Source organism: Rhamphochromis longiceps, linkage group LG14 (assembly GCF_057381845.1).
Source record: "Rhamphochromis longiceps isolate RC_006_pf linkage group LG14, R_longiceps_female_GT1.1, whole genome shotgun sequence".
Lineage (NCBI taxonomy): Eukaryota > Metazoa > Chordata > Actinopteri > Cichliformes > Cichlidae > Rhamphochromis > Rhamphochromis longiceps.
The window spans coordinates 36,758,768-36,786,281 of record NC_140570.1 but is presented as its reverse complement, the minus strand read 5'-3'; the positions used below and the strand labels follow the sequence as shown (position 1 = coordinate 36,786,281).

Below are 27,514 nucleotides of genomic sequence, written 5' to 3'. Positions count from 1 at the left end.
ACCCACACACACAGACGCTCATCTTTCTGACCACTAGTGCTCGGGGTCACCCAAGGGAGCATCCCACTGATGCTAGGCTGACAATAAGGCCTCCTCTCCAGGGTGGCTTTCCCTGAGGACCCTCCCTACCCCCCTCCCAATCCATCACTGAGCTCCAGACTGCTGCCTCATCCTGCCACTCTTATGCAATCACCCTCTCTCTCTCTCTCGTTTTCCTTCCATCTCATTAAAGTAATGCATTTGACTGGGAACACCATTTAAAAGATTACAGAGAGAATGTGCCAGGACTCACAGTGAGACATCCCAATGGCGAGTCATAAATTTTTTTTTAAAAACACTCATTTCACCACAGAAATGAGTCAACATCAGAGAAAACTTCAAACAAACCACCTGCACACTGAACAAATGCAATTAACTCCATTCATCAGTCAAGTTTCATTTTGTTATTCGTGACAAAATGAGAGATTCTAACTATGAAGGGGGAATGGGGCTTCACTGACAGGAGTGTTTCAGCGAAGCTAAGAAAACATGCTAAACTAAACAGAGGTATAGAAACATATATATTACTGTTTGTGTCATTTTCCCTATTCAGAGCGCTGCCGCAAACCTGCCTCATTAACAATTCTTTGAGGAAAATATTACACATGAGTGAAAAAAGTGAAAGCATGGAAAAAGAACAAAAGACAGAGAGCAAAGCCAGTGAAAAGAACCAGAATACAAAAACAGGAATGCTCCGATGCCTTCATTCTGGTCGCAGAACCTCAGCTGCCCTGGGAAACGCGCTCCTCCCTTATCTCGCCCTCTCACTCTCTGACTTTTCATCGAACAGAAAACCCAACGCCACTCATGTTTTCACGTCAGCTTCAGGCTTATAATTCCATTTTGAATCTCAGCATCTTTTCATCTAACAATACATAATTAAACGAAGGATATTTCAGATGGCATACCGGCTATTTTCTGCAAGTATGAATACACGTATAATTTGACATTTTGTACTGCTTTCTCCACCGTTCCGTCATATTACACACTAAACAATGGGTTTCTACACATAAATCTTTAACAGACATTTGCTTACAAGAATTAAAAAAACAACAACACATTTCTCAATTTAAAACCATTACTTATGCAGTAATCCTGGGATTAGTCTGTGTACATTTATCTACATACGCTGCAGATTCACAGAAATTCAATTTTACAGCAGGCTGGTTTACTGCTAAAAACAAATCATCGAGAGTCTCAAGTATTTAGCCCGTGGTCGGGGTTGTCCCCTTTAGAGGTGGTCCTGAGGGTCATCGACCCATTATCGATCATCCGAGTCTTCACATGAGCCGAGGTGTTAAGCTCTCAAGACTACTTGACCTGGTAGACTGAGAGGTTACACAGACATGCATCCCAGGAATTTGCTTTTTCACATTGCGATAAAAAACGTTCCCCGACGACATTACAGTCACCTGAGGCAGCAGTGCTTTACGTGCCTGTACCTGTGTCGGAGAGATTCCTCGTAGCCAGTGGACCCAGAAGAAAATAAACACTTTGGTTTGCCTACATAAGAAGACGTCCACTCACAGACTGATTCGCATTAGAGCAGCCAACACAGAAGCTTCCTGTTTGTTGTCGACTGGTCAAAAGTGTGACAAAGAGCTAACAGCCAAGATGCAAGAAGTGTTAAACTAATTTAAGAGTTTACGCTTTGACACACAGGAAGAACTGGATATGAATGTCAAACATGCAATGACAGTAAACAGAGTTGAAAACAACAGGAAAAGGAGACATAAAACAGAAAGCATTAATATGAATAAAAAGCAATAAAACACCTAACAACACTAAATCATAAACACATCTGAAATTTCACTTTTTTTGAGTTTTGGATCCTCGGTCACACAGAATAAGTCACCTTAAGATAAAACCAAGGCTGTGACACTAACTGATTGGAAAAGAAACATGACAGACTAATCAATTGATAATGAAGTGCAACTGTTAACAGATTTGTATTAATGATTCGAAGAAACAGCTCTCAGATGTGAACGTGTGTGGCAAAGAGCCACGCTGTGTAGGAGACGCATTCACACATAAGAACCACAGAGGATGTTCTCTAATGTGTTATTAACACGAGTTTCTCTTCTTCTGTTAGATATTTTATCTATCCTGTGCTCCTAAAATGGGAAGCTGCATTGTCATAAACACAGACACAGTGAGTCCAGTGGGAGTGTGTGTAATTGAATTAGGTGCACCGTGCATCAGCTGTTCATCTGAGCTTTAAGAAGTATTATCAGTTAAGCCTGTCCTCCCTCACCGGCACACTCATTCACCTCTCTCCTTCTCCTCCATACTCAACTAACCCTCGCTCTCCCACATTTTCTCTCCTTTTTCTTGCCTGCTCGGTCTTCCAAGTGAGAAATCAATCTGTGAGCGCTGCTTGCTGAGATGTTGCATATTTAAAGATGTGAATGACATCTGGGAATTGTTTCCAAAATGGGGGTATGTGTGAAAGGAGACTTTAGCAGCTGGCCAGGAAATTGCTGAGTCACCAGTATTGATCCATTTAATCCTCAGCTGTGCTGCTGTAGAGGCAATAATGAAGATTCTTATTGCACTTTAGGTCCATTTTGAAAATTACTAAGAATTAGCGTAATGTTATAATGGTTTTTTTGGATTGTGATTAAATGCATAATTAATTTCAATATTTGTGTGCCTTCTTAAATTCATACTCCATTTAATCACTTCCTGGGTCTCTCTCACGGTGATGGCTCCGCGTCACAGTTGCCATGCAAACCCAGGTAATAATCCCTGGATCTCCTGCTGCCCAGGGGATTGTGGGAAGTCATGAAATGCCAAACACATGCGAAGACACAGACCCACAGCTACTGCCATATGGTCCTTTTATAGCAAAATATTGATTTTGGGTCTAAAATTTTCAGGTTTAGAAAGCGAATTGTTCGCCAAATGCAAATATTTACACAGGAAATTAATCTGCATTCTGAATGCAGCCTTCACGTTCCCTGCCTTCTCCTTGTGTTTTTTTCTAAGCAGCTTTATTTTCTTCTTAAATGCATTTCTGCATTTTTTGTCACCCTTTATTTCTCTCTCCTTGCCAGGACACAGAATTCAGTGTTGCTTTTCTGAGGATTTACACTAAGCAACTTAATGACCCACTGCTACAGATTTTTACTCTTTCTCATAATGTGAGGAGTACTGCACACTTTTGATTAATGTGTCTGGTCTGCCAAGTCTATTAGCCTTTGACCAGTTCATCCATGCTGGGTGTCTGTTTTCTCCCCCTAACCATCCGGACAAGTATGCTCTCACAAACACACACAGAGTTAGCGAAGGAGCAGAAAGAAAGCAAACAAGCTGAAATAGAGAAATGAGGTATTGATAACTGGCCCCTTCAAATATCCACCGCAGGGTGTACAGTTTAACACACTAAAGAACTCAGACCATGAAACACACTTCCTCTCGTCAGCTGAAGCCAATCACAAGACCAGAGAATCTGAGGGGAAAAAAGGGAAGAGAGTGAAAGACAAAGAGCAGCAGAATGATGGTGACGAATAAACTCTCCACTCCCACGTCAGAGTACTTGCTGTGAATAACCCTCTATCTGTGAGTGTGTGAACACTCTGAATGAGAGAGCCCCGCTCCTGAGCCCATGAAACATGGACGTCAGTCTGTTGTTGGGAACTATTCGCTCTAAAACTTAGCACGATGCATCGTCTGTGTGTTTATGTGCGTTCTGTCGTGTCCCTGTATATTAACTGTAAAGCTTTACGTAACCCACAGTTCAGCTCAAATTGGCATGTTTACATCGTATTATTTTATACTGAAATCCATTACCGTGAGCTGTCCGCGTGAAATAAACACATTCAAAAACTGCATTTGTGTCACGCCCACAGGCTTTTAGGCACCAGCCCTCTTCAAACAAAAACACACAATTAATGCCATTTTGCCCTTCAGCACGGCACAGTTCGATCAAAGGCGGTCCATGTGCACAAAACACTACAGATCATTTGGTGTTCCTGATGTGTTAGCAACAGTTTGTTGAGATACTGTTGCTGCTGATGTATTAAAAAGACACTTTAGCCTTGTAGCTTAAGGGGAACTTCTTTCTCTCATGTCCAGCTTCATATTTGTATTTTCTGATTGCACTGAAGAAGCTTTGCATGATTCACAGTTCAAAATAATCATTGTTCATCTTGTACTGGATCTTGGTGCAGCTCCTCAGTTCAGAACAAGGTGTTTTAGTTTCTTCCCCTTTAAGGCCAAGCTCTTGTAACCACTTTAATTTCTGATTAGCTGCCCCTCGTTTACAAAATGTTTGGTCATTGTACGAGATGAAGTTGGGTTTTTTGCTTTAAAGGCTGAGGTAACAGCTGATGTGTGTGGACTCCAAGTGTTTTCTCTTTCAGATGAAGAAATAATAATAATAACAATAATAATAATAATAATAATAATAATAATAATAATAATAATAATAATAGCAGCAGCATCATTTCAGATCTGGATAACTAAACATGTCTATAAACAATCTCAACTTTGGACCTGATAAAGTGATTTGCTAGAGATATTTTAAATCAAGTTTGTCCAGGCAAACATCTGAGAAAAAGCCTGAAGCTAATGAAGCACTTCAGCATGCGTGGCTGCTTGTGTAGCACGGTTTAAAGCAAACACAGTCTAATAAGCTGCACTGCTAAAGGGTTTTGCTTCTTTTGCTCATTGCCAGGGAACATTTGCATACATGTTTGACCTTGCGTATCATTGATCCTGAAGGAAAAGCTCCCACTAAACTCCTGCTAAATGAGCACCTCCCAGTCCCCCCATTCACTGAATGCACAGCAGTAATAGGAGCTCTCAGGGCTGTTGATAAGAGAAGATGAATCATTAATGAAGAGACGCTGGAGTTAAATTCTGGCCTTTTACTGCTTGGTGTTTGACCCAGATCACAGGAATCCTGGCTCAGCTCTAATAAAAACAGAGACATATAGTTTTATAGAGGTTGTCTAAACCAGACACAGTAAGCGGAGGGAGAGCACTTGTGAGAAAACCTTCTGCTTTTGGTCTGCCCGCCCTCTTGTGCCTTTATTGTCTAATTATTCCCATCACAGACCGGCACAATAACAACAATGCATACAGCAGCAACAATATGATTATGCGCAGACACCCACACAGGAACAATATGCAGCGTAGCAATCCAGATAATGGCATTACACATGCATACAAAGGCAGAGCCGAGAGTGTTTTGGACAGTGGCTTTATCTGCTTGTTATAACCCATGTAGTCTTATACAAACACCGTCTGTTGTCTTCAGTTGCGCTCTGTATCTTGTCTCTCTTAGGGTCCCTGCTCCTGCTCCAGTGCCCCAAAGCCACCCCCACCTCCCCATCCCTACATGACGGCCTCTTTTGTTTGCCTGTCTGGAATTTAGCTCCTGGCTGAAGGGGCCTGGGCAAGGGACAAAACATACTTCACAGCATTAGATAGTGGCTCAAACAGTTATTTTACTTTTTGCACACTCACAAAGTTGAGCGGCTGCCCACAAAATTCTCCTGTTCTTAAAGTAACACCAATCTTTTTTGTGGGGCCCTGCATAGTCTGGGTGATTATCCAACGACACACACCACAGGGGAAACAAGGACAATGACATTTGTTCCTGTATGTTGCTATTAGAACTCAAAGATATGAACACAAACACAAGACTGTTTGGAGTCCACAGCCAAAAACTCACAAGGAGATTCATCTAAAAATCATTGGAAGACCTTCTTTTCCTGCCAATGTGCAGTTTTAAATGTCAGTAAATGTTCTGCTACACTCAGTCTGGCATAGAGCTGGGCGATATGAGATTTTTTCATATCACGATATGTTTTTTTCATTTCAGGCGATAACGATATCTATCACGATATAAGCCAAATAACTATATTTGTAAGATTTAAATGTGCCGTTGCTCACAAGTAAAATGTGAAATAATCAGCAGCTTGTTTTTATTTAAATATTTATTTCCCATAATAAGTTCAACAGGGTAGATGTACTTAAGGAACATGAGACTTTTTCAGATAAATAAAGGCAAATATTGCAAACTACACAAAAGGCAGCCGCTAAAGCGTTTAAGTTTCAAAAGAGAACAAACGAAACAGACTACTAAATTGTCAATTCCACTTAGAAACAAAATATTAATTCTAAAAATAAATCTTAGTTTGTTTTACAGAATAACAGACAAAACTGACTAACTTTTGTCAATATCAAATAAACTGAGAACTAAAAGGAAATTCTCAATCTCTCCTTGTTGTATAGCTTAGCTTTTCAAACAGTTTTAACAGTTACTTTAGTCTGACAAAAGCCGAATGACGAATTAGCGCTTCCAGTCAGAGACTGAGGCTACGTCCACACGTACACGGGTATTTTTGAAAACGGAGATTTTCCGTTTTAAAAAATAATCCCGTCCACACATAAAGGCAGAAATGAAGGAAAACGCTGCTATGAACATGCCAAAGCAGCAGGTGGCGCTAGATTCCTAACCGTGCAGAAATGTTGGCCAATCAGAAGTCTAGAAGCCTCGGTGGGAAAAAGTAAACAAAGCTGCGGCATAGAAGCAGAACAGAGTCGTATGTGTGGACGGACAGTAACTGTGTGTATATGTAAGCATTTAAACACTGCAGAGAGTAGAATTAACAGTATTGTAGAAATTCATTTCACCGAAACAATAACGTGGCGCACAGTGTGACGCATGCACCAGTTTATTGTATTTCCAGACTTGCTTTCGGCACAATTTACAGTGCACGCTACTCTGTTTTTGTCAGACTTGAAATAGCCGAAATACCTTCACACTACGGAACTTCTATGGCTCTTCCGTTCGACAATCTCTCCGGCATTGGAACCGTCATCTGTTTTCTCTTCGGTCACGCTCGGTTGATTTTTCTAGTCGGCACACTCATTTCCTCCATTACCCGCTGGCTGCTTCCCAAACAAACACACGTGCGGCTTGGCACTTGTGCTGTACCTAACAAGTCACGCGACGTGACGCTGCGGCTGTGATTGGTTCGGCTCTGCGCTACTTAGTTTGGATTGGCTGACCTTTTTTTTTATTTTTTATTTTTTTTATTTTAAGAGGACAAGAGCGGCGAGGTCTATCGCGATAGCTTAATTTCTCTATCGAGTAAAAGTTATATCGCGATACATATCGTTATCGTTCTATCGCCCAGCTCTAGTCTGGCATCATGATTTCCACCTCATTATACGATCTCTTCTAAGACCATAAACACCTAAAACTTTGAACTAACATAAACTGTTTACAGAGGGTGCAGCTTTGTAATTTGGAAAAGCTCTGCAGAGAAGCAACACTGGCAGAGATCTGCAATCTGCTGAAGGCCACAGCCTGCGGGTACAACAACAGAAGATAATACCTGGATTTATAATATTAACAATAACCACACACTTTATTTATACAGCACTTTTCTTAAAGTTACAAAATGCTCCACAGAGAGTAACTGAAAATAAATAACATCTACAACAGTAAGAAGACGCCCTGAGATATAACGGTCTAGGACGCAGTGCTTAAATGTTTTTTGTCTAACTGCACATTAATATATCAATGCCACTTCAGGTAGTTGGACAGATATGCATCTGATTTTGATGAAATCTGAAGCTGTTGCTTTAATCCTTTTATTTATCACGCCTGCATCAGTCATGTGGTTGATCTGTTGTGTGTCAGCTGCAAGTGAAGGTGGAAATTTGGCAGTTCTCTAGAGGCAGGATACGCTTTTTAAAGTCTCATAACATGACAGTGCCTGTGTCCCTGTAGCTTTAAACAAGTGTACTGTAGACTACAGATGGCAAAGAGTACAGCTGTGATTACAGTAGAGCTACTACTGCAACACACCGCCCGGGGAGAAAGGCAGGAAAAGTGGGACGCAGTGTTACAGTAAAGAGAACAAAATAAAGAGATGACGAAGAGGAGAAAAAAGAGAAAGTGGAGCAGCGGGGAGAAGAGAGAGGTAAGTGAGGCATAAAGCTACAGTTGACAAAACATAGATTGAGGCACCGCAGCGTGAGCTGCTAGGAAGACCGAGATGAAGCGAAGAGCTTTCGTGGAGAGAATTAAAGCGTTGGAAGAAGCCCGTGCGTGTTTCTATTTCAACTCGACTGTGAAGACGACAACTTTTGAATATTAATTCTGTCAAAATTAAAATGCAAATTGTGTGCTTTTCCACTAGGTACACTAAAGTGACTCAATCAATCTTCCATGGAAGACAAAAGACTGATTAATATTGACAAATATTCTTCACTCTGAGCTACGGCTTTACTTCTTATTTTCCTTTAAAGGATGACATATTGGTGAAGGTTCTGACATTTTCTAGTTTCACAAGGACATTCGCCAAACTTAAACCATGTCAACTGATGAACCACATTATTTAGCTAGTAAAATGTATTTTTATCCACAAAAATAATGAAAAACATTATTTACAGTGTTCCCATTTTATGTGTCACTCCATGGAAAATCAATCAGGCCCTCCCAACTTGACCTCTTCAGAATCAGTAAAACCACTTCAAGTTAGATTCTAAGGCCAAAATCATAACCAACTCTGAACATCAATATCATGAACATAGGGGAGACCGGGGATAGTTGTAACATTTTTGACATTTCTGTCTGTAAATTGAAGCTCTTTTAAGGTAGTGGATTCAAAATGTAATGCAAAGTATTTACATGTCTCTGCTATTAAATAGTGCAGCTATTTTCTCTGCAGCACAATTACCCATTGCATGGTATGGTCTCAAACACAAAGAGTGAAATGTTACAATTAACCCCATAGTCTGGGTTAGTTGTAACATATCCTGGGGTGAAATGTAACACAATGAAATAAGGGTACTAACAAAACATTAACATGTAATCTTTGTTTATTCAACACATGAATGCACTTAGAGCCATTTATGTAGCTGTGTGTGTGTGACAGAATGCAGAAATCCAGCTTTTGAACATATTCCAACCCCCCAAAAAGACAAATTATGGAATTTTCTGCAACTGAATATTTCATTAATTTTGGTTGGTCTTCCTTGAGTTTGGCCTCATTGGCTCATTGGGCATTATAACCTACAACTCTTGCACCAATTTTGAACATAACAATGAAGCTGAAAAAATGTAGTTGTTCACCAGCATCGCAATTCCATTACTTTTTATCATGGCTTACCTTGGTGTGGTTTGCAAAGTGCTTCAGAAAGATGAGGAAATCTGTTTCTTGCACCCATCCTGATTTATTTCCACTACCAGTACTTCCTACTGGTCCATCTCTGACACAGTGTGAGAATGTGTATGTGTGGGAACACAAACAGTGGAGGAATTGTGTTGCCAATGGCATTAACCGCATATACAAGAGCGACCAGTGAACCTCTCTCTGCTGATGTCATTGCCCCAACTTGTTTAATATAAGTTAAAGTAATATTGTGGTAAGTTGTAACATCTGCATTATTGTTACAACTAACCCAGACTGTTGCTGTTACAACTGACCCAGACTCCTATAGCCATGAACTAGCTAACATTACAGCCAACGGCTAAAACACTAGCACTAAAGACCTACACAGAATATATCCCCATAGACATACAAATAACATAATTTAAGTTTGATGAGTTTAACTGCAAAGCAGATAATGCTATTAGAAATTGAAATAAAGTAGAAAAAATTACTTTTTGGTATACAAATTACTTTTTTTCATGTTAAATTGTCTGTGTTTGACAAAATGTGCTGATTTTTCACATGTGATAGCAGAACTGAGTTAGGCATGCACAGGATGAGTCACATCATTTGAAACTTAGCCCTGATTGGAGAAATTGGAAGTGTTACAACTGACCCACGTTACAACTATCCCCGGTCTCCCCTACTATAGTTTCGATTTAATGCACCAATTCAGTGACGTAGAGTAACAGAAACCCCGGCACCCTGAATGTTTGATCTGTCTTCATTGGTAAAAACGCCTAAAGAGCCTACCACCAGATGTGATAACTGGCTGATCAAAACAAGTTACAGCACATAAAAGGCCTTTTTTAAACCAACATTTTAATACCTGTGGATATTTGATGTCTTTAGGAATAGGGCTGCCACAAACGATTATTTTGATAGTCGACTAGTCACCGATTATTTTTGCGATTAGTCGACTAATCAGATCATCATCCATTGGACGTACAGCGTACAGCTTATTGCACCAGCAGCATCTGCTCTTATATAACTGTCATTAGCTTACAGCTTGAAGTGTTTGTGCTAACTAAAAATAAAGACAAGATGGTAGTTTATTAATTTTTAATGAAATTTGCAGATTGTTTCGGTGAAGTTTAATAAACTCCTTGCTTTCTAAAATATAACAGGACACCGGAGTATATTCTCCAGCGTCTCACACTTCTGATAATCAGCTGTCTGCTTGACAGTTTTAGCTGTGCAAAAACTATAACTTTAATCTCAGCCAAACCGATTTACTCAGGAACAAATAAAATACTAAAGAAAGCCAAACAATAACATTTTTAAGTTATCTAAGTGACTTATATATATATGTTTAACCTGACTAGCGAAAGACGGCGGTGGGTTTGAAAACGATTTGCCGGGAGTCCGGTGTTCTCACGGCTCCAGTTAGCCTTGCCCCCGCCTAGCTAACGAGCTAGTGGGTAACAGACGTCTCCGAAAACGTCGGAGCGCTTTTGAAAATATGTGGTGTCCTGATAAACTGAGCAGATATTTGAGGTTTACACAGCTACATTCTCGCCTGAAAATATGTTAAACGTTTATTTTGTGACCCAGAAAGAATAATAAGAGTAAAGTTAAAACTAACTAGCTGCCGCCATTGTCGACAACTGCACTGGGCTGCGCTATGAATTCTGGGACACAGCTTCTTCTTCTTCGGGGTTTAACGGCAGCTGGCATCCTTATACATGCAGTGCTGCCATCTTCTGTTTCAGTCCGTTATTACACTCTTAAATCCTACTACTCATTCCTGCGTCCTTTGTGATCTTACAAAGCTTCAAACGATGCGTCGACTATTAAATTAGTCGTCGACGATTTTAATAGTCGACATAATCGTGACTAGTCGACTAATCGTGGCAGCCCTATTTAGGAAGTTATGAGGGGTCAAGAATGTTGAAAAGTACCAAAGGTTCTTCCCCTATGGTTATTAAGACCTGTAAATGTTAACAGTATAATTTTATATTTGCTAACAACACAACTGTCCAACCCAAACAAAGTTCGACTTATTACTAATTTATCATAAGCTGGAGCTTTATATTATATAAACATAACATTGAAATTGATTTATAATGAAATTCAACACTTTTTCAGCACACACAGAAATTGATAACTGGAGAAAGAGACGGGCAGTGAGTGAGTGAGGGGGAACGTGGCAGACAGACAGAGAAAGAGATTGAGAGATATCGTGACAGTGTCACCTGGCAGCATGCATATTGTCCTACACCGGCTACAATAATGCTGACAGGACGTAACGGGCAGCCCCTGCCCCGATACAGCTGCGCTATGCAGCACTACACCACAACCAGGCTGCAGAATACACACACACACACACACACACACACACACACACACACACACACACACACACACACACACAGCTCTGAACCACGCCTTATAAAACCAGGATCTGAGATTCAACACTTGAAGAGCAGATAAATGGTGTGATTAAGTCGGCGTATCACCACCGGAACCGAAGGCAATTTCTGTTCTATGAAAGCCCGGCCATTCTCATGACTGCTGTTCAGCAAAACCACTGTCTGTGTTCCCAGCAGACACACACAATCCACAAATTCATCCCCCAGATTCACACACAGTCTTTTTCGCTGCATTGAGGAATTATTTGCAGCCCCTGAAAAAAAGGTTTTTGTCAGAGGCAAAAGGAAAGCCACCAGCAGTCTAATAAAGTTATTTATCTTTCACCAAATACTAATGTACATTTTTGAAAAACAAAAAAGAAAAGACACCAATTTTTGTTAATAAATTGGTGAATTTTACAGAGTAATTGCCTTTAATTACTGATAGGAGGACTTGGATTGGGATACCAACTAACTTATGTTTTCATTTTGTTGACAAGTGGAGAAGCAGCGTCATCAATCAGTCATCCTGGCCAGAATCTAGGCCAAGTGGACCAATAGTCACGGACAACCATACGTCACCAATAACACAACTTTGTGTTATCAGTTGAGCCAAACCTAGCCTGGACTAGTTACCTAACCAGCTGAGAATTCATCAATAGGCCAGTTTGTATGTGTGTATGTGGTGCAGTATTGATCCAGATGAGGTGAGAGAGTGTGCTTTTTGTTGTGCACGATAAAGTAAAGTCATAATTGAACAAGGACAAAGGTTGGTCAGCAGGGTTGAGGCTATACAAAGAAATCCCTTGTTAAACTCTGGGAACGGTTCTTACAGCTGTGAGTCCATCACACAAATACACAAGGTTAAACCTGCAAATGACAAAATGAACAGCCAGAAAAACCTGCTGCCAATCTGGGGAATAAAAGCTTGTGGTACAGCTCTGCTTCTTTAGTCTATTAAAACGATTTCCTACTTCAGATGTCTGAAGGTGAAGAAATAAGTAGCACATTTCTTTAACCAACTAACATTTCCAGAACAGAGCAAACAAAAACTAGCAGCACGTTTTACAACCCATAGTATTTTTTTTATAGTACTCATTGTATTTTTTAAATTACAAACGTTTAATTAAGCAATTTTTAGACATTAAATGGTGAAGCTGCATGTGAGACCAGACAGTCAACTGTCTTTAGCCTGCCAGCTTCATACTACTAAGTCCATGTGATGTCTGATTGATTGTCTGGTGAATTCACAGCCAGTGGTCCTAAAATAACCAACACCTAAATCAAACTGTTTCCATTAGTGAGAAAAGATCTGATGTTAACTATCTGCTGGCTAAATGTGGGAAAGCAAAGCTGATTCAGCTGCCACTGTCTGGAGTTCACATGTGAAAACCGCATATTAGTACTACATGCAACCGATAACCGAACCAATGTCTAAACCACAGTCTAGCTTTGACATTAGCATAGGCAGTAAAAAATATGGACGCAGCCTCTGGGTCTGGAAAAATAGCCAATGCTTAAGTGTTTTAAATCTGCATTTTGATTTTTTTAAAGTGACCAACAGGGGGCGATTGATGTGGTAGCACAAACACTTGCAGTCATATAGAAATCTATGGAAAAACAGCCCTGGGCTCCTTTGCTCTCTGACCTTGGTAAACAGTCTCCTGATGATTTATGGGCTCAGTCACGACTTTCTGGTTTTACTGAATAAAACATGAAGCTAATTTTGTAAATTAAGGTCATTACAGGAGTCAGAAAGGAGGAATATTTCTGTATGCTGATTGGTTAGTCAACGGTGAAAGTTCACACTTTATTAACCACTGGGTGACGTCACAGCAGCTACCCAGTCAAGCTTTAGATATTATGACAATGGAGGTATGATACTATAGTCCAGTGAATAATGATTAACTTTACTGCTCAACTATCTAAGAGGTCAACACCACAATAAAATCACATGGAGCAAAATATAATAAAATCATGCACTCAGTGAAGACATTAATAATTCAGTGCTGTATTATTAAACACCATCATAGCTGAATGAGAAAATACCGCAACTTTCACTGCTTGAAAACAGAAGACAGCCCTGAGGCAGTGGTCGATTCTGTTTCATTAGATTGTGCTCAATTAACACATGCACCACACACAAAAACACAAATAGATGCAAGCAGTCTGAGCTGAGACAGGAAAGGGTTTAATCTCATTAAGGACACAAATGCAACGCATGTAGTTAATACATAACCCTAAATGTCACCACAGAAGCATACGGTGACGTACGTTACTCCAAGTCTTTGTCCGGCTTTGTTCTGGAGGACTGAGTGCACATGTGACGGATGCATTACAATGACACAAAGCAAAAGTCACTGCTTCGCTGGCTTCTTTGAATGAATATACTATACCGAGTTCACAAAAGATATAAATAACCCATAAAACTGGACAGGCAAGCCTTTTATCAAGCAGCACTGCAAGAGCTGAAGATGGAGAGATGAATCTTCCCTGCAACCACTGACAAAGCCAACGCAGATGCCTCAGTGCTTAAATTCTCCCCGAACTGTTGCTTTTGTGTTTTTCACATTTTAACCGCATAACAACCAAAAGGTAAAAGGTCAGATGACTACAACACACAAAGCTCAACTGAGAGTTTTAATCTAAGGCATCACAAATAAGCACACACAGGATGCCACAGGTTAAAAAGAAAAAAAATCCTGCACTCTTACTACAACAATTAAATCTAGAGTTCAGTTGAACGTTAAGTGGCCAGCTCATTAAACTGATATACACCGGCTGATCCAGTAATGTGTCACTCACCTTCTGAAGGCTGGTTGGGTTCAGTTGTGTTTTATCGATGATCTTTATTGCAACCTGGGAGAAAAAAACAAAAACAAAATAAATACAGAGAATTTATCACACTTGCCCAACAAAAACTGGCTTATTTAACACCAGCATAGCTCACTGGTTGAGTAGGTGATCGCATGCCACACGGCTGAAATGTAGCAGTTCGAGTCCGATCCGTGGCCCTTTGCTTTTCCCGTCTAATTTCCACTGCTTTCATTTTTTAATCAATTAATTTGCTGTTTTTTTGAGTTGTATTTATTATCAGCCACTTCAGTGTCCATATTGACAGTCAAGACAGTCTGACACTTGATGGCTACTGAAAAATATGCTTAGATGATGAGTTTACTCCAGCTTCCGGACTAAATAAACCCTGAACTAGAATAATCTGAAGAATCTTTAGCATTGGGTAATACTACTAGCAAGCACAACACAATCCAATAGTCTTAAATGAGAAAATACAAGTGAATCAAAACAAACTGTAATGAGGCCAAAGAGTTCAAACCACGCCATGTTTTACAACACAGAAAAGACATAAAAGCTAAAACTTACTTAATAAAGCAAGAGGTTTAACAGCATGTGTTGACCCGGACATACCAGTACAACTTTAAACCACCATATTTGTCTTCTGCTTTATGTGGGTGGAAACAGCAGCTATCACATGATTAAGCCAGTGGCAGACACACAAAGTTTCTTGAGCCCAGAGTTATCAACTGAGCTAATGTAGGTCAAGGGTTTTATGAGAAGAAAGACTACAGTGTATTTAAACACATGGACGTACACCCACACACACACACACTGTCTTTCTTCAAAAGGTTTAAAGGCCTTGACTGCGCTACAAGGATCTGCAGTATTTACTTCTGCTCCAACCCCTAAACTCTTTTCTTTTAGCCTCATATGAGCCACTGTGCACGGCTGCCCTTCAGCGTAATAATTATCAGGATTTTTTCTGCTTTTTGCTTTCTGTGCATTGTTTTTCTCTCCTTCTTGTTTCTTTGAACTCACCTCTCTGCCGGTCAATATGTGTCGCGCCAGTTTAACCTTGGCGAAGTTGCCTTTGCCGATGGTTTTGAGCAGTCGGTAGTTTCCAATGTGTGGCTGTTCATCTGAACACAAGGCGATGGAGTTACGACATCTGGCACCAAGTGAGCGGCTTGACCAGCCCGTGCCCTTCTCTGAGCGGCTGGCCGACAGGGAGGTATGCTGAAGAAAGAGAGAGATAAATACATAAACTACTGTGACTGACACCATTCATTCTTAATGAACAACACAGTGGAATCTTAAGAACTGTATCCAATGTGAAATCTTAGATGTGATACTCTCTAACTGTAAGAGAAAACAAATTTTGCTTGAAAGAGGACTCCCACTCACAGTTCGTTAAATAAAAACAACATTAGAGCTGAATGGTTAAAAAAAAACCAAAAAAAAAAAAACCCTAAATTTTTCAAGCAAAACAGTTCAGTTGTGCAGCTCTCCCTTGAAAATAAATCATAGTAGATGGAATATACCTATTAAATTTTATACCTATTGATTTTTTAAGTATTTTTTTCACCTTTAATTGGCTAAATTATTATTTAAGTGGAAATTTAACTAGTAGCAGACCGAACGTATTTAAAATACTTGCACCGATGTTGAAAGAGTGAAAGAGAGTCACAAGCTCCAAATGATTTGCATGCCTATAGATACCTTGTGACACTGACTATGTAACTGCAAGCCTGTACCAGACACCAGAAGTTGAAAAGAAAGAGCACCCAGCACCCCTCGATGTTTTTATTCAGCACACTCGTGTGGCTGCAGGGTCAGTGACGTTAGACTCGTGTTCCTAATGATGGTGGTGGGAAACCGATCTGGCCTTCATACCTGAGCGTCTGTTGATACTCACAACATGCTCATATCTAAAACTACCACAACAGTCTGAATTTAATCACCCTTTAAAGAATAGATTGGTGAGTGAAACAGCAGGGTAACTGCGACAGCCAACCAACCAACCCTTTGTCATTTTCTCACAGTGATGAGGGAGAGACAGGTAATATAGGTCTGACAAATGTTACGCTCTGTGTGTCAGCCAGACCCAACTCTACTCCAGCAATATGAGTGCAGCGCTATTCTTATTATCATTGGCCTTTTGTTCTACTGACTTTACATTGATCATGTTTCATATTTCAATTGGAGTCAAATGTATTCTGATCATTTATCTTTATTGTTTTATCTCCCAGACTTGACTGTCGGTTTTATTTGACCGCTTTACTTCAAGTTTTAATCTCTCCATTTGCTTTCCCGAGCACTGAATGGACACATAAATACCCATCTGCAGTAAGGATGACATGCGGAACAAAGAAACAAGAAAATAGAGGAAGCTTCAGGTACCTGACCTGACTACAATGAAAACAAACATCTGGAATGAAGGGTGAACATTACTATTGTAAAATCTCAGCATTAAATGTTGTTTGTTAGCTACAAAGTACTTTCACAATCAATTAATGATGCAGAACCTTGTTCCTGACAGTTGTATCAGTTTTTACCTTGTAACTCAAAGGCGAATGAGATTCAGTCCTTCCTGCAAATGACTTGCTACACTTTTCACTATATTTAGCAAATCACCACTTTTCTCTGTGAAAGCCATCAGGAAATGTTCCAGCTATAGACCGCTTCATTTGGAAAACTGTAAATAGCAACTAAATGTTCATTACTCACTGTGTTACAGGGTGATATTTCATGCAAAGCATGAATAATTAGCATTATTTTCAAAGGACGAAAAAGTGCCCCGTCATTGCAATCAATTAAAAATGAAAAAGCTCAAATAAATTGCATAGTACTCCATACAGATGTCAAAGTTCAGCATTAAGATCTGTTCACTCGTCTGAGACAGCAATTCTTTTCTCCCACCTGATTTCTTTAAATTCAGTTGAAATGAATTGCTTTCATTTCTACCCCAGATTAGCGGCGTCTCTGCCTGGACAAGCAAAAAGTAAAAAGTGCCAGAAAAAGTTCATGCCCAGCCCTGTCAGATGAGACCTTTTAGAAAAATGAGAATTACTCAATATTCAAAACTACATGTCATAAGAAACTGCAGAGACTTGTAGCACCATGGATGTTAAGTGATGTAGAAAAAGAAAAAAACAAAAACCCAAAGATTTCTACAAAAATCATGTCTGTTTTTTTAGATGACTCAACAGCCGACCCCATTTCCACCAACTCAGTAGTGCAGGAACATATTTGCTTCTCGTTTCAGGAGCCAACTCACATTTCCATGGGTTTGAGAATAATTGTTGTCTGGTAAATGTTGCCGTGTTAGTATATTTCCACAGAAGCAATATCACGATTAACATATTCTGTGAATCACTGGTAAATTTCTAGATTAGGCAATATCACTGGCAGAGTGTTGCCTAAGAAGAATCTGCAGACAAATGAGGTTCAAGTCAAGAAGATCTGTGATTCCACCTCAGACTGTATCACCATTTGCGGTTATTGCTGTTAGGACCTTTTAAACCCAGCCTGTTTTACCCGTTTGCATCTCTCAGACATCAAAAAGCTTTCATCGCGCCTCCTTTTTGTCGTTCTCTTTGTGGACTTCCATTCTTAGAGTTTATTAGCTTTCCAAAATGCATTTTTTTGAAACACTTGAGGCATTTTTCCATCATATTTCTAATACAAAACAGCAAAGACAAAGAGAAAAGCAGGTTTTTGAGAAATGTGCTACATCCCTGGGGGGCATTAACTGGTTGTAAATGAAGAAAGGAGATGTTTCTAGCTCATATGCTATGTGAAGAAATTACTATTAAAAGCTAAACTACCATGTAAAAAAACAAAATGTCGAGTTTATTGTTTAGAAGAATAAATTTGATTGTGGACTGTCTGCAACATTAATCAGTACACCAGAAAACAAATAAAAATCGCCCTCAGCTGATATTCTTTCATCTCTCTTTCTGAAGCTGATCACACATCAAGGTTCGGACCAAAATAGTACAAACTGAAACTAATATTTTATTGAAGGATTATAACTAAAGAGTTGGAATATGATATTTAAAACGCCATAGCCACCAAGCAAATGTGTTCCTTCATTTTCTCCTCTTCCTCTCCCTTCCCCCCTTTAATTTCACCTCCTCTCTCTCCTCTGGTTCATCCCTTCCCCCAGACAAATCAATTTGCCTCCTTTCCCTCTATTCTCCTCGCCATGCCCGGACACGCCCTCTCTTTTGTCTCACGACGCTATCTTCATTTTCAGCGACCTCTCATCATTTTGAGCATCCCGGTGGCCTCCATCACACTACTCCCATCTCGCCATCTCCCCATCTTCAGGGAGTGCAGTCTATCGATTCACCCAATCCTGCTGATTACCACGCAGTTTCATTCACAAGCAGGCCCGTGCATGTGTGTGTGCTTGAGCAAGATGTGATGGAGTCTATATTGCTGGTAGACTGCAGCAGCAAAGATATCATAGGGTGGGGAGTGGGGCGATTAATGCCTCCACCCTCCCCCTCCAGTATGGGTGTAAGGTGACATTTGATATAGAAGATGGATGAAGGGCTCCGTGTGTGTGTGTGTGTGTGTGTGTGTGTGTGGTGGTTGTTGCTAAATGATTTGCACATTCAGCAAACAAGCTGCACCTTGTCCTTGTAGACTGAAAGCACTGAGATTTGGTGTCCATGTTCTGCATCGTTAAATCGTAGCAAGAACGTATGCGAGGTTAAACCAATACAATGTTTATCCTTATTACAAAATCAGATTTTGCTTCTGTCCAGTATGCATACTCCGGAGCTGAAAAATGATAAAGTACCAAAAACACCACTTCCTCTAATGATCCTTAGGGTAACTCCTTAGGGTATCCCCAGATCCCAGTATTAAAATTCCCAACTTTGAACCATTAAAAGCACATTTATGGTCTGGTTCAAAAAAGCGTTGAACCCTGCTGATAACAGCTGCATAGTGGGAAGCTATTTTCAGAACTCACTCCACTTGGATGCTGCTAAGGTGTAAAATTAGTCACTAAAGTGGACTGCTCCACTGTGTACTGTTGGTGCCTCTTGAAGCGTTTTTAATTAAATTATCCGACAATACAGCTTGTTGACTCTTAAAGACCACCAAAGAAGTTTGTGCTTCAGTTTCCTTGAGTGAGATTCTGGTGTTTTGTTAGTCTCTCATTTTACAGTTTACACTTTAGTCTCTATGAAGAAAAAACAAGCTGAAATGTTCTTTGTTACTTTCTGAATAATTCCTTTGACATCATCTTACAGAGGAACACACTGTTGACAGGCAAAGCTCCTGTCAATGACTCAACAAAGGAAGCATGCCAGCTTTTTCCTATAAATTCATGTGTGGCTTACACGAATGACAGCTTGATGTCAATTAAACAACAATGCGCTGAAGGTGTGAGCGTAGCTGCCAAAGGGCCTGACATGATGCCGAAAGATCTGACGCCGACTTTTAGCTTGAAAAGTTGCCAAAAGTTGTTTAAAGAAATTTCTACACTTTATGCATAGTCATCCACGTCTATAATCAGCTTATATACACAGGTGCAGGACATTTTCCCCACATCAGGCAACACCACATGTATGTCCGAGCACCTTAATGGTTTTATTCCAAACCTGCAGTGCTCATTACACTTTACACTCTCTGTTCTGACACTTTAATATGATCTGGTGTTTGTAGTTTTCTGCTTTACTCTCTAATTTACTTCATGTAGCCATTTTATTGTATAGAGTAATTTGATTTTGTGGAGCTATTTGCTTTTGGCTGATGTTTTCTTATTAGATTTTGTGTTAGTTTAATATAAGCTTGCTGCTATAACAGAATAATTTTTATCTTATAATTAATAAGATAAAATAAAACTACAGCCTCTTGTGCAGTTTCTCAACATTTTCAGATCTTTATGATGGCGTGACATGCCTGAAGGATGATGATCATGATCAGGTGTCAACAAAGCAGACAAAGATCTGTTCTTAAACCAAGAGCAAAAAATGATTTAACACTAACACATTTAACTGGTTTTTCTAAGCAGATCTGCAGCATTCTGGTCCCGTCTTTTTCTGTGAAAAACTACAGAGATATGAGCTACAAATCACAGGAAACCACTTTTAGTTTGCAATAAGAGGTAAGTTTTCGCTCAGGTATGTGGTGGCATTGCGGTGGCATACACGTTTGCATGTCTGGCTTGGCTATTGTACAGCACAGGAGTTATCTTCCATCTGCACTGATCTGTGTGGGAGTAGAGCCAAACAAAATGGATATGAATCGATGAATGGAAACTCATGAATCTCATCTACTCTCAATATGGGCCTAATCTGCCTGAGGAACATTTTCCTCTTTTATACTCCGTGGAACATGCCTGTCATCTTTTCTAGTTTATCATTTCTCTGGATGCTGTTTCTCTTCTGTAAATTAAACTTTTGTTGTTGTTGTTATAGGGATTATTGCTTATATGTTGTAGCGGGACTCATAAATAACTCAAAAGACTCAGCTCATTGTTGCAAAGGCAGAATTAAAATGTGATTTTTCTGTGGTCTGTTATATTAGTTTTAAATTAAACTGGAGGAATGTAAAGGAGAGGCAGGCAACACTACGTCAAGACACCCACTATGACGAATACAAATGTGCTTCCACACAATGGACCACACCCTGAGGGAGGTGTCTTGGACTTACTTTTGCTCTGAGTGTGTGTGTTGGGTAGGGAGGTACTAAGTAAAGACAGGATGTGTGACCTTATGCCCAGCAGAGGAATGGTGTAACCTTCAGCCATCGTCACAGACACAGTGACCTACACTACAGCTTCCTCTTCTGCTCCAGAGGCTCTCGGCCTCAGACTGGTACGTCACTGGCTCTATTACACATGACTGCAGACACGTCATCTCCATAACATAACAGAAAAAAAACAAAGAGATAAGAAGGATTCTTATCTTATGCTAAAAAAGGAAAGAGAAATTGCTGTCAGTAACAGTGAGTTGGATATGTTAGATTCCCTGTCCTGCCCGAGAGGTTAAAGCATGTTCAGCTGTAAACTATGTAGGAGGGAAAAACTTAAAGGTATTTAAAGGGAAACAAAGAAACAAACCAGTTTAGGGAAATACATACTTATTGCAGTGATAGGAAAGTCCCACAATGACTTTATTCCAATAGGTTGTTTTGAATGTAGCCGACCAGGTGCTAGTTTCACCGAGACAGTTTTGACTTTTCCTATGCATTAGTCCAAGGCAGTGCTTTTCTCTGTGGATAACTGAGTCACAGCATGTGGTCTACACTGACCTTATGCTATCATTTGTTTCAACGAGAATTCAACTGGGGGAGCACTGGTTTCTGGCCACTAAAAATAAAGATTGACTTATTTTAAGCCAAGCTAACTATATCCTTACATTTAGAAGAAGCACCCCCCAAAAAACCCCAACATGACTCATCATGTGTTGCTAAGAATAATAAACACATAACAAACACTACTTTGTTATCAAATCCAATTTATGGTGTTTACTGAAATAAGCTGCTTTAAGCTGCGTTAAATGATTAGTCAAGCAGCTGCACCCAACATCAAAATTAGCCTATATAAACCACTCGACCATTAGAAAGTACCAACACGAGGGTTACACTACCCACTATCTCAGCAGCATTTTTTAGGCTTCTTAGTCCCTCTTCCTTTTTTTAGACTAACAATTTCTGCAGAAGCTACTTAGTGTGCCATTATTTTTGATGTAAGTATCTTTATTTACTTATTAATTGTGCTCCTGCTTAAGAAAGTTAAGGTCTTAAGGTCTGAATTTACACATCTATTTTAAGTATATTTCCCTTATCTAAGCCATAGTAAACTCTATTATTGTGAAACTGGCCCCAGATCATATAATTTGAGGTTGACTGGCAGCTCTACATTCCTCTCATGCAACCGGCAATCTACACTTTAAGTCTAACTGCTAGTGGGAGTACACATTAAAGATATTAGCTTTGTCCACGCTCGCAAGACAGTCTTCCTCTTCCTCTCTAAGAGCTCAGGATCCCTGTATAAACCTGTCACATCTCACTCATCCATCAGGAGTGTGTGTCAAAAGCAGCAGGAAGTTGCATGAACTTAACCAGCATCACATCCTGTTCTGGAGACAGAGATGTCACAGCGATGACAGCAGACGTGTCACATGTTGAGCTGCAACACTCAGCGAGCATTTCCTGGCAGGCCCCAAAAGGAAGAAAGAGCTGAAAAAAAAAAAAAACCATGCCAGTGACCATAACAGACAAGCTGTCTGATGCAATGGAGCTTCAGCTCAACCAGCTGCTGGAGCTTCACTTCCCTCATAATGTGATCGGATTTGTTTGAAAAAGCAGGAAGCATTTTGTGTGGCTTACAAAAAGGAGCGAAAATCGAATTAGTCATCTTGCATCTATTTCTGAGAACGAAAGAGGAACCAGTACTTTAAAGCCAAAACTCCAAGATATTGCCGTTCATAACAGTACTGCACTAACAGATGACAATCTCAGGGACCATACACGTTGACATATGAGAGTGTGATAAATAAGAGTGTCAACCAAAGAGCTAAAATCAGCTAGAAAATGATGCAAACTGCAACATACATAGAGGGTGGTTAACCGTGGACTTGCAGAGACAGTCATTTACATCCTCTCCTAAACATTTTTGTCTCACGAGGCATAGATATCTGTGCGTGAAAGACTCAAGTCTTGGTGGCAAAGGCACGGTGAAGAGTGGAGAAGGAACAACACAACCATTTTATACGCAAATATAAAAACAACATGGCAAAGTTAGTAAAACTAAAGCCCGGAAGAATAAAAGTAAAGAAAGTCGAGGCAAATGTTGTCGTTTAGCTGATGTCCATTCAGTGTTGGTTGCCAGTTAGGGTTAAACACCCTCATCATGGATAAGACTACCCAGCTCCATTTTATAAAAAGCATATATTAAGTCTATATCAATATACAAAAGAAATCTCCTAATGGCTCATCTATTTCACAACACTCAAAGCTATGCTGTAAAGCTCAAGAGTTCTGTTCTAATTAACTTAATACTGACAGTATTTATGTAGCGTAATTATCAGTCCTTACTCAAACATTTCAGCGCTTATACTGTGTCACCACCATCGTGTTGTGTTCATCGCAGGAAATAATCTTTTGGAGTTGATATTTCTTCATGAATCATTTTGTAACACTTTCTGCTGTACTAGTAAACAGATGATAAAGAGTGGCAGGAAATGTGTGAGAGAAGAGTATGATGAATAGATGAAGGTCAAACTGGACTAAAATGTGTGTATTTTTGGAATAAATGAGAACGGAAAGAAGAATTGACTTTATTTCAAAGGGAGTCTAAATAACCCACAACTATTTCACGCTGTGACTAATAAGCATTGCTTCCACATGTTGCCCCTTAAACAACATAAATGACTGATATTCAAACAGAACATCCCTAAAGCATTTTTTGTGTTTCAGATTATCCACGGATGACTAAAGCAAAGAAGCAGATAGACATTGGTTGGCTTCTGCCACAGTCACTAAAATTCCTACCAATACCATTAGCCCAGACTTGAGTCAGACCAGTGTTGCTCCTCTCCCTCTCTGTCTTTTATGGCAAGTCCAATGTTAACCTTCTGATTTATGATCAAAATACAATAATACAGCAAGGCATTTAGCAGTCTCACTCAGAGCAGCCTGATTTGATTCCACTGAGATTTGCATTTTCTTATTTTTACACGCTTAAAACTGGTTCTTTGGGCCCTCGGGTCAGGCCAAGTACATTATAGCCAGGGGTGCACATAAGTGGTCTGCAGGTGCACATTTGCTGTCTTAGCTGTCACCAGATAAGAAGTTGCAATGCGCGTTCGTGTACATAAGCTTTTCTGGAGGAGGACAGACATTTGGTTAGAACTCTTAAAGATGTCAAGAAGCAAGCTCCTTTAAGCAACTACTTTGGTGTTCCTCCACCTCCAAAGAAATGTCAGAAGGAGTCCGAACCGCAAAAGAAGCACGTATTCTCGGAAAAGTGGATGCAGGAGGTGAGCTGGCTTCAAACAAATGATGAACGCACAGAGATGTGGTGCAGAATGTGCCGTGAAAATCCCACTCTAGCGGACAAAAACAGTGCCTTTTATATGTACGCAAACGCACGTTGCAACTTCTTATCTGGTGCGCATCTTTTATTTTGACAGCGAATGCGCACCTGCGGACCACTTATGTGCACCCCTGATTATAACACTTATTAAGGCTTAAAATCATCATTAAATTGACCTTAATTTGAAAAATCAAGACAATGTTAACTACCCTGTTAAGTGTCAGCTACTCTGGCTGTTATTAAACACCCCATTTAAAAAAAAAGTCATCTTGTGATGACCAAGTCTTCACTAAAAGCAGTAATTGTGCTGAAAAAAAATCAAACCGAATATGAATAAATTACTGTTTTCTGCACCACAATGCCCCTTTTGTTAAATCCATTACCCTCTTAGGCTGAAATACCTCGGAGAGGTTTTAAGAGAAGACATTTAAATATCATCCCCTACATGAAGCGGACAGCACAAATATTAAGAGGACAACTACCCAACACTGTGGGTTAAATGCAGCCTCCTTCCTCCAGTGTGACATCATCTGACCCCACAGTATGCAAAATGTAACTGGATTCCTCTGTCTGGACAAGGCAGGACTGCAAATGTACACACACGCTTTCTTTTTGCCTCTGGAAATGTGCCACATTACTCAGCATATCATTCGCCATGGCTCTGTAATCATCAGTACAGGCTGAGTAAGGGTCAGATTTATTCTGTTTGGATCAACAGCAGCGGATTAAAGAGATGAGTCACTCCTTGGCTAGACCTCAGCTCCTCTCTCTCTAAACCCTGCATCACTGTATAAATTTACATCAATAAATGCAAAGAAAAGGCACAATTCCCTTTGGGAAAAAATTTACTGTCCATTTCAGTCATGTCCTCACAGTGTCAGTCTCTCTGCTGCTTTTTGCAGTCATGTATGATCTCATTCATTTCTCTCATAGTTTGTGGTAGGACTGAGGGATTGAGCATGCACAGTAAGGGAGGTACAACGGTGAGATGAAAACAGCACATGGTTCATGACAGCCTACTGCAAATACATTGAAAACTTCCCAACATGTGTTAATTAATCTAAAAGTGTTTTCAGACAAGTCGGCATCTTCCACGCAAACGACAGCCGCAGCGATCTGCTAGTGATCACAGGAATCACAAGCAGGTTTATGGTACAGCAACCTCTTTGCAACCAATTTCACCTAGCAACAGCCAGCAACCACTCACCAACAGGTCAGAGAATGCACATTTTTCCATAGCAACCAGATGTTACCAGGTGGCAACAGAAGAAACTTTTGTATCATCTGTTTTTTTGTGTACTAAATAGAAAAGCTGGGGAGCCCCCCACCCTCACCAAAGGAATCACCCAAGTGGAAACACTGACTACTAAGATTAGTTTTAAGTATACGGCAGTATTCAGTATTACTCAAGCAAAAACTGTGGACATGTAATAATGGAAGGTTCAGTACACAGGGTGAAAGTCAGAATAGAAGTCAAACCATAATAATAGTTTCCATTTGAAAGATTTTTGTAATAATGTTTTAATTTTTAATTCATTTTCTGAGCTAGCGGCTCATCAGGCTTTTTTTCAGTAATGTCAGAGATGAGTGCGATCGAGTGTTATCTCTGGTAAAATGGTAAATGGCCTGTATTTATATAGCGCTTTTACTAGTCCCTAAGGACCCCAAAGCGCTTTACATATCCAGTCATCCACCCATTCACACACACATTCACACACTGGTGATGGCAAGCTACATTGTAGCCACAGCCACCCTGGGGCGCACTGACAGAGGCGAGGCTGCCGGACACTGGCGCCACCGGGCCCTCTGACCACCACCAGTGGTGGGAGTGATAATTGCTAAAACTAGGCAAATCGTATGAAATATTTACTTCCTTTCATACATAAAACTTATGATGCTGATCATTACTGGATTAGTCAAGACAACTTGTAATCTGAAACTAGCAGCCCGTCTTACTCACAGTTTGCGGCATACTTCCACATTCATACCAGTCTATGTCAAATAAGCATACACTTTTGAGTCAGGTCCTCTTAATCATTTGACAGTTGACCTCTTAATTTCTGTTCAGTACCTTCTACCCACTCCCTTTTCCATCATTCCCACAGCTCAGTCTTTGTTTCTGGCCTTTTTGTTACCTAATGTAAAATTACAAGACCTACACAACCTCTCACAATTATGTTTGTTCCTCATGCCCAAAGCAATTTGTCTAGAACACGAAACCATGCACACTGATCGGAGAGAAACATGACCTGCTTGGTAACATCTCTTAAATTAAATGTAATTGCTGGTTTGGCTTCACAGACAACAATTTTGCAGACCCTCTGACTAAGCGGGTGAAATAATGGATGTCAATGTTAGTAGTAGTGTTCTTTGAGATTATGGTCTGCTGCAGGAAGCTATTAACCACACTGCCAAGGGGAAGTCATACTATAGTTATTGACAACACTTGCAATGTACTTCTAGCTCTCTGTCTATAACCAGATGATAAATGCAAAAAAGTCAGCTTAGCTCAAACAAAAACACACAGAGGAACAGGAAGTATTGTGACAAAGCTTGCATCACAGGCTCTGCGTTTATACTGACCACAATTTAAAAAAAAAAAAAACCAACTACTTTTGGTATGAGCTAGAGATGTTGGACTGCTGAATATTTTACTTTAGTTACTAAAACATTATCACATGCACACACAAATCATGTGATTCCATCATAATCACATACAGCTTTTAATAACTTTAAAAAGTTGGTAAGCAGAGTTTCATCTGTAAACAAGACATCATAGCACACACAGAGTTTTTGGCCTTCCACCAAAAAAACCACCAGAAATGTGACAGATATATTTCTCACTTCTCTTAACTGAAGCACTAATTTAGGGCCAGAACTATCGGGAATAGCCTCAGACTCCTTGCCTTAAGTACATGAGGACCAACTGTTGTTAGTTGTGTAGAAACCACCAGAGTTTCATATTTTAGGTCTGATATTTGACCAGGCGTGGGAAAAAGATGCCAAAGAAGGCAGCTGAATGACACATCACACGAACCTTCACTCCCAAACATCCAGCTCGCTCTATGGCTCCTCTCGAACACCCAAATTGG

General features: G+C 40.0%; 1 protein-coding gene across 4 annotated transcripts in view; it reads right to left on the bottom strand.

The window, feature by feature from the left end:
* Nucleotides 1-27,514, bottom strand: part of mark4b (MAP/microtubule affinity-regulating kinase 4b) — a 62,287-nt gene that overhangs the window by 21,011 nt on the left and 13,762 nt on the right. For all 4 annotated transcript variants that reach the window (XM_085379546.1, XM_085379547.1, XM_085379548.1 and 1 more), the window contains exons 2-3: nt 15,401-15,598; nt 14,372-14,425 (exon numbers count right to left, since the gene is read on the bottom strand). In XM_085379546.1, the coding sequence (XP_085235672.1) occupies nt 14,372-14,425; nt 15,401-15,598 (252 nt within the window). The remainder of the gene's footprint in view (nt 1-14,371; nt 14,426-15,400; nt 15,599-27,514) is intronic.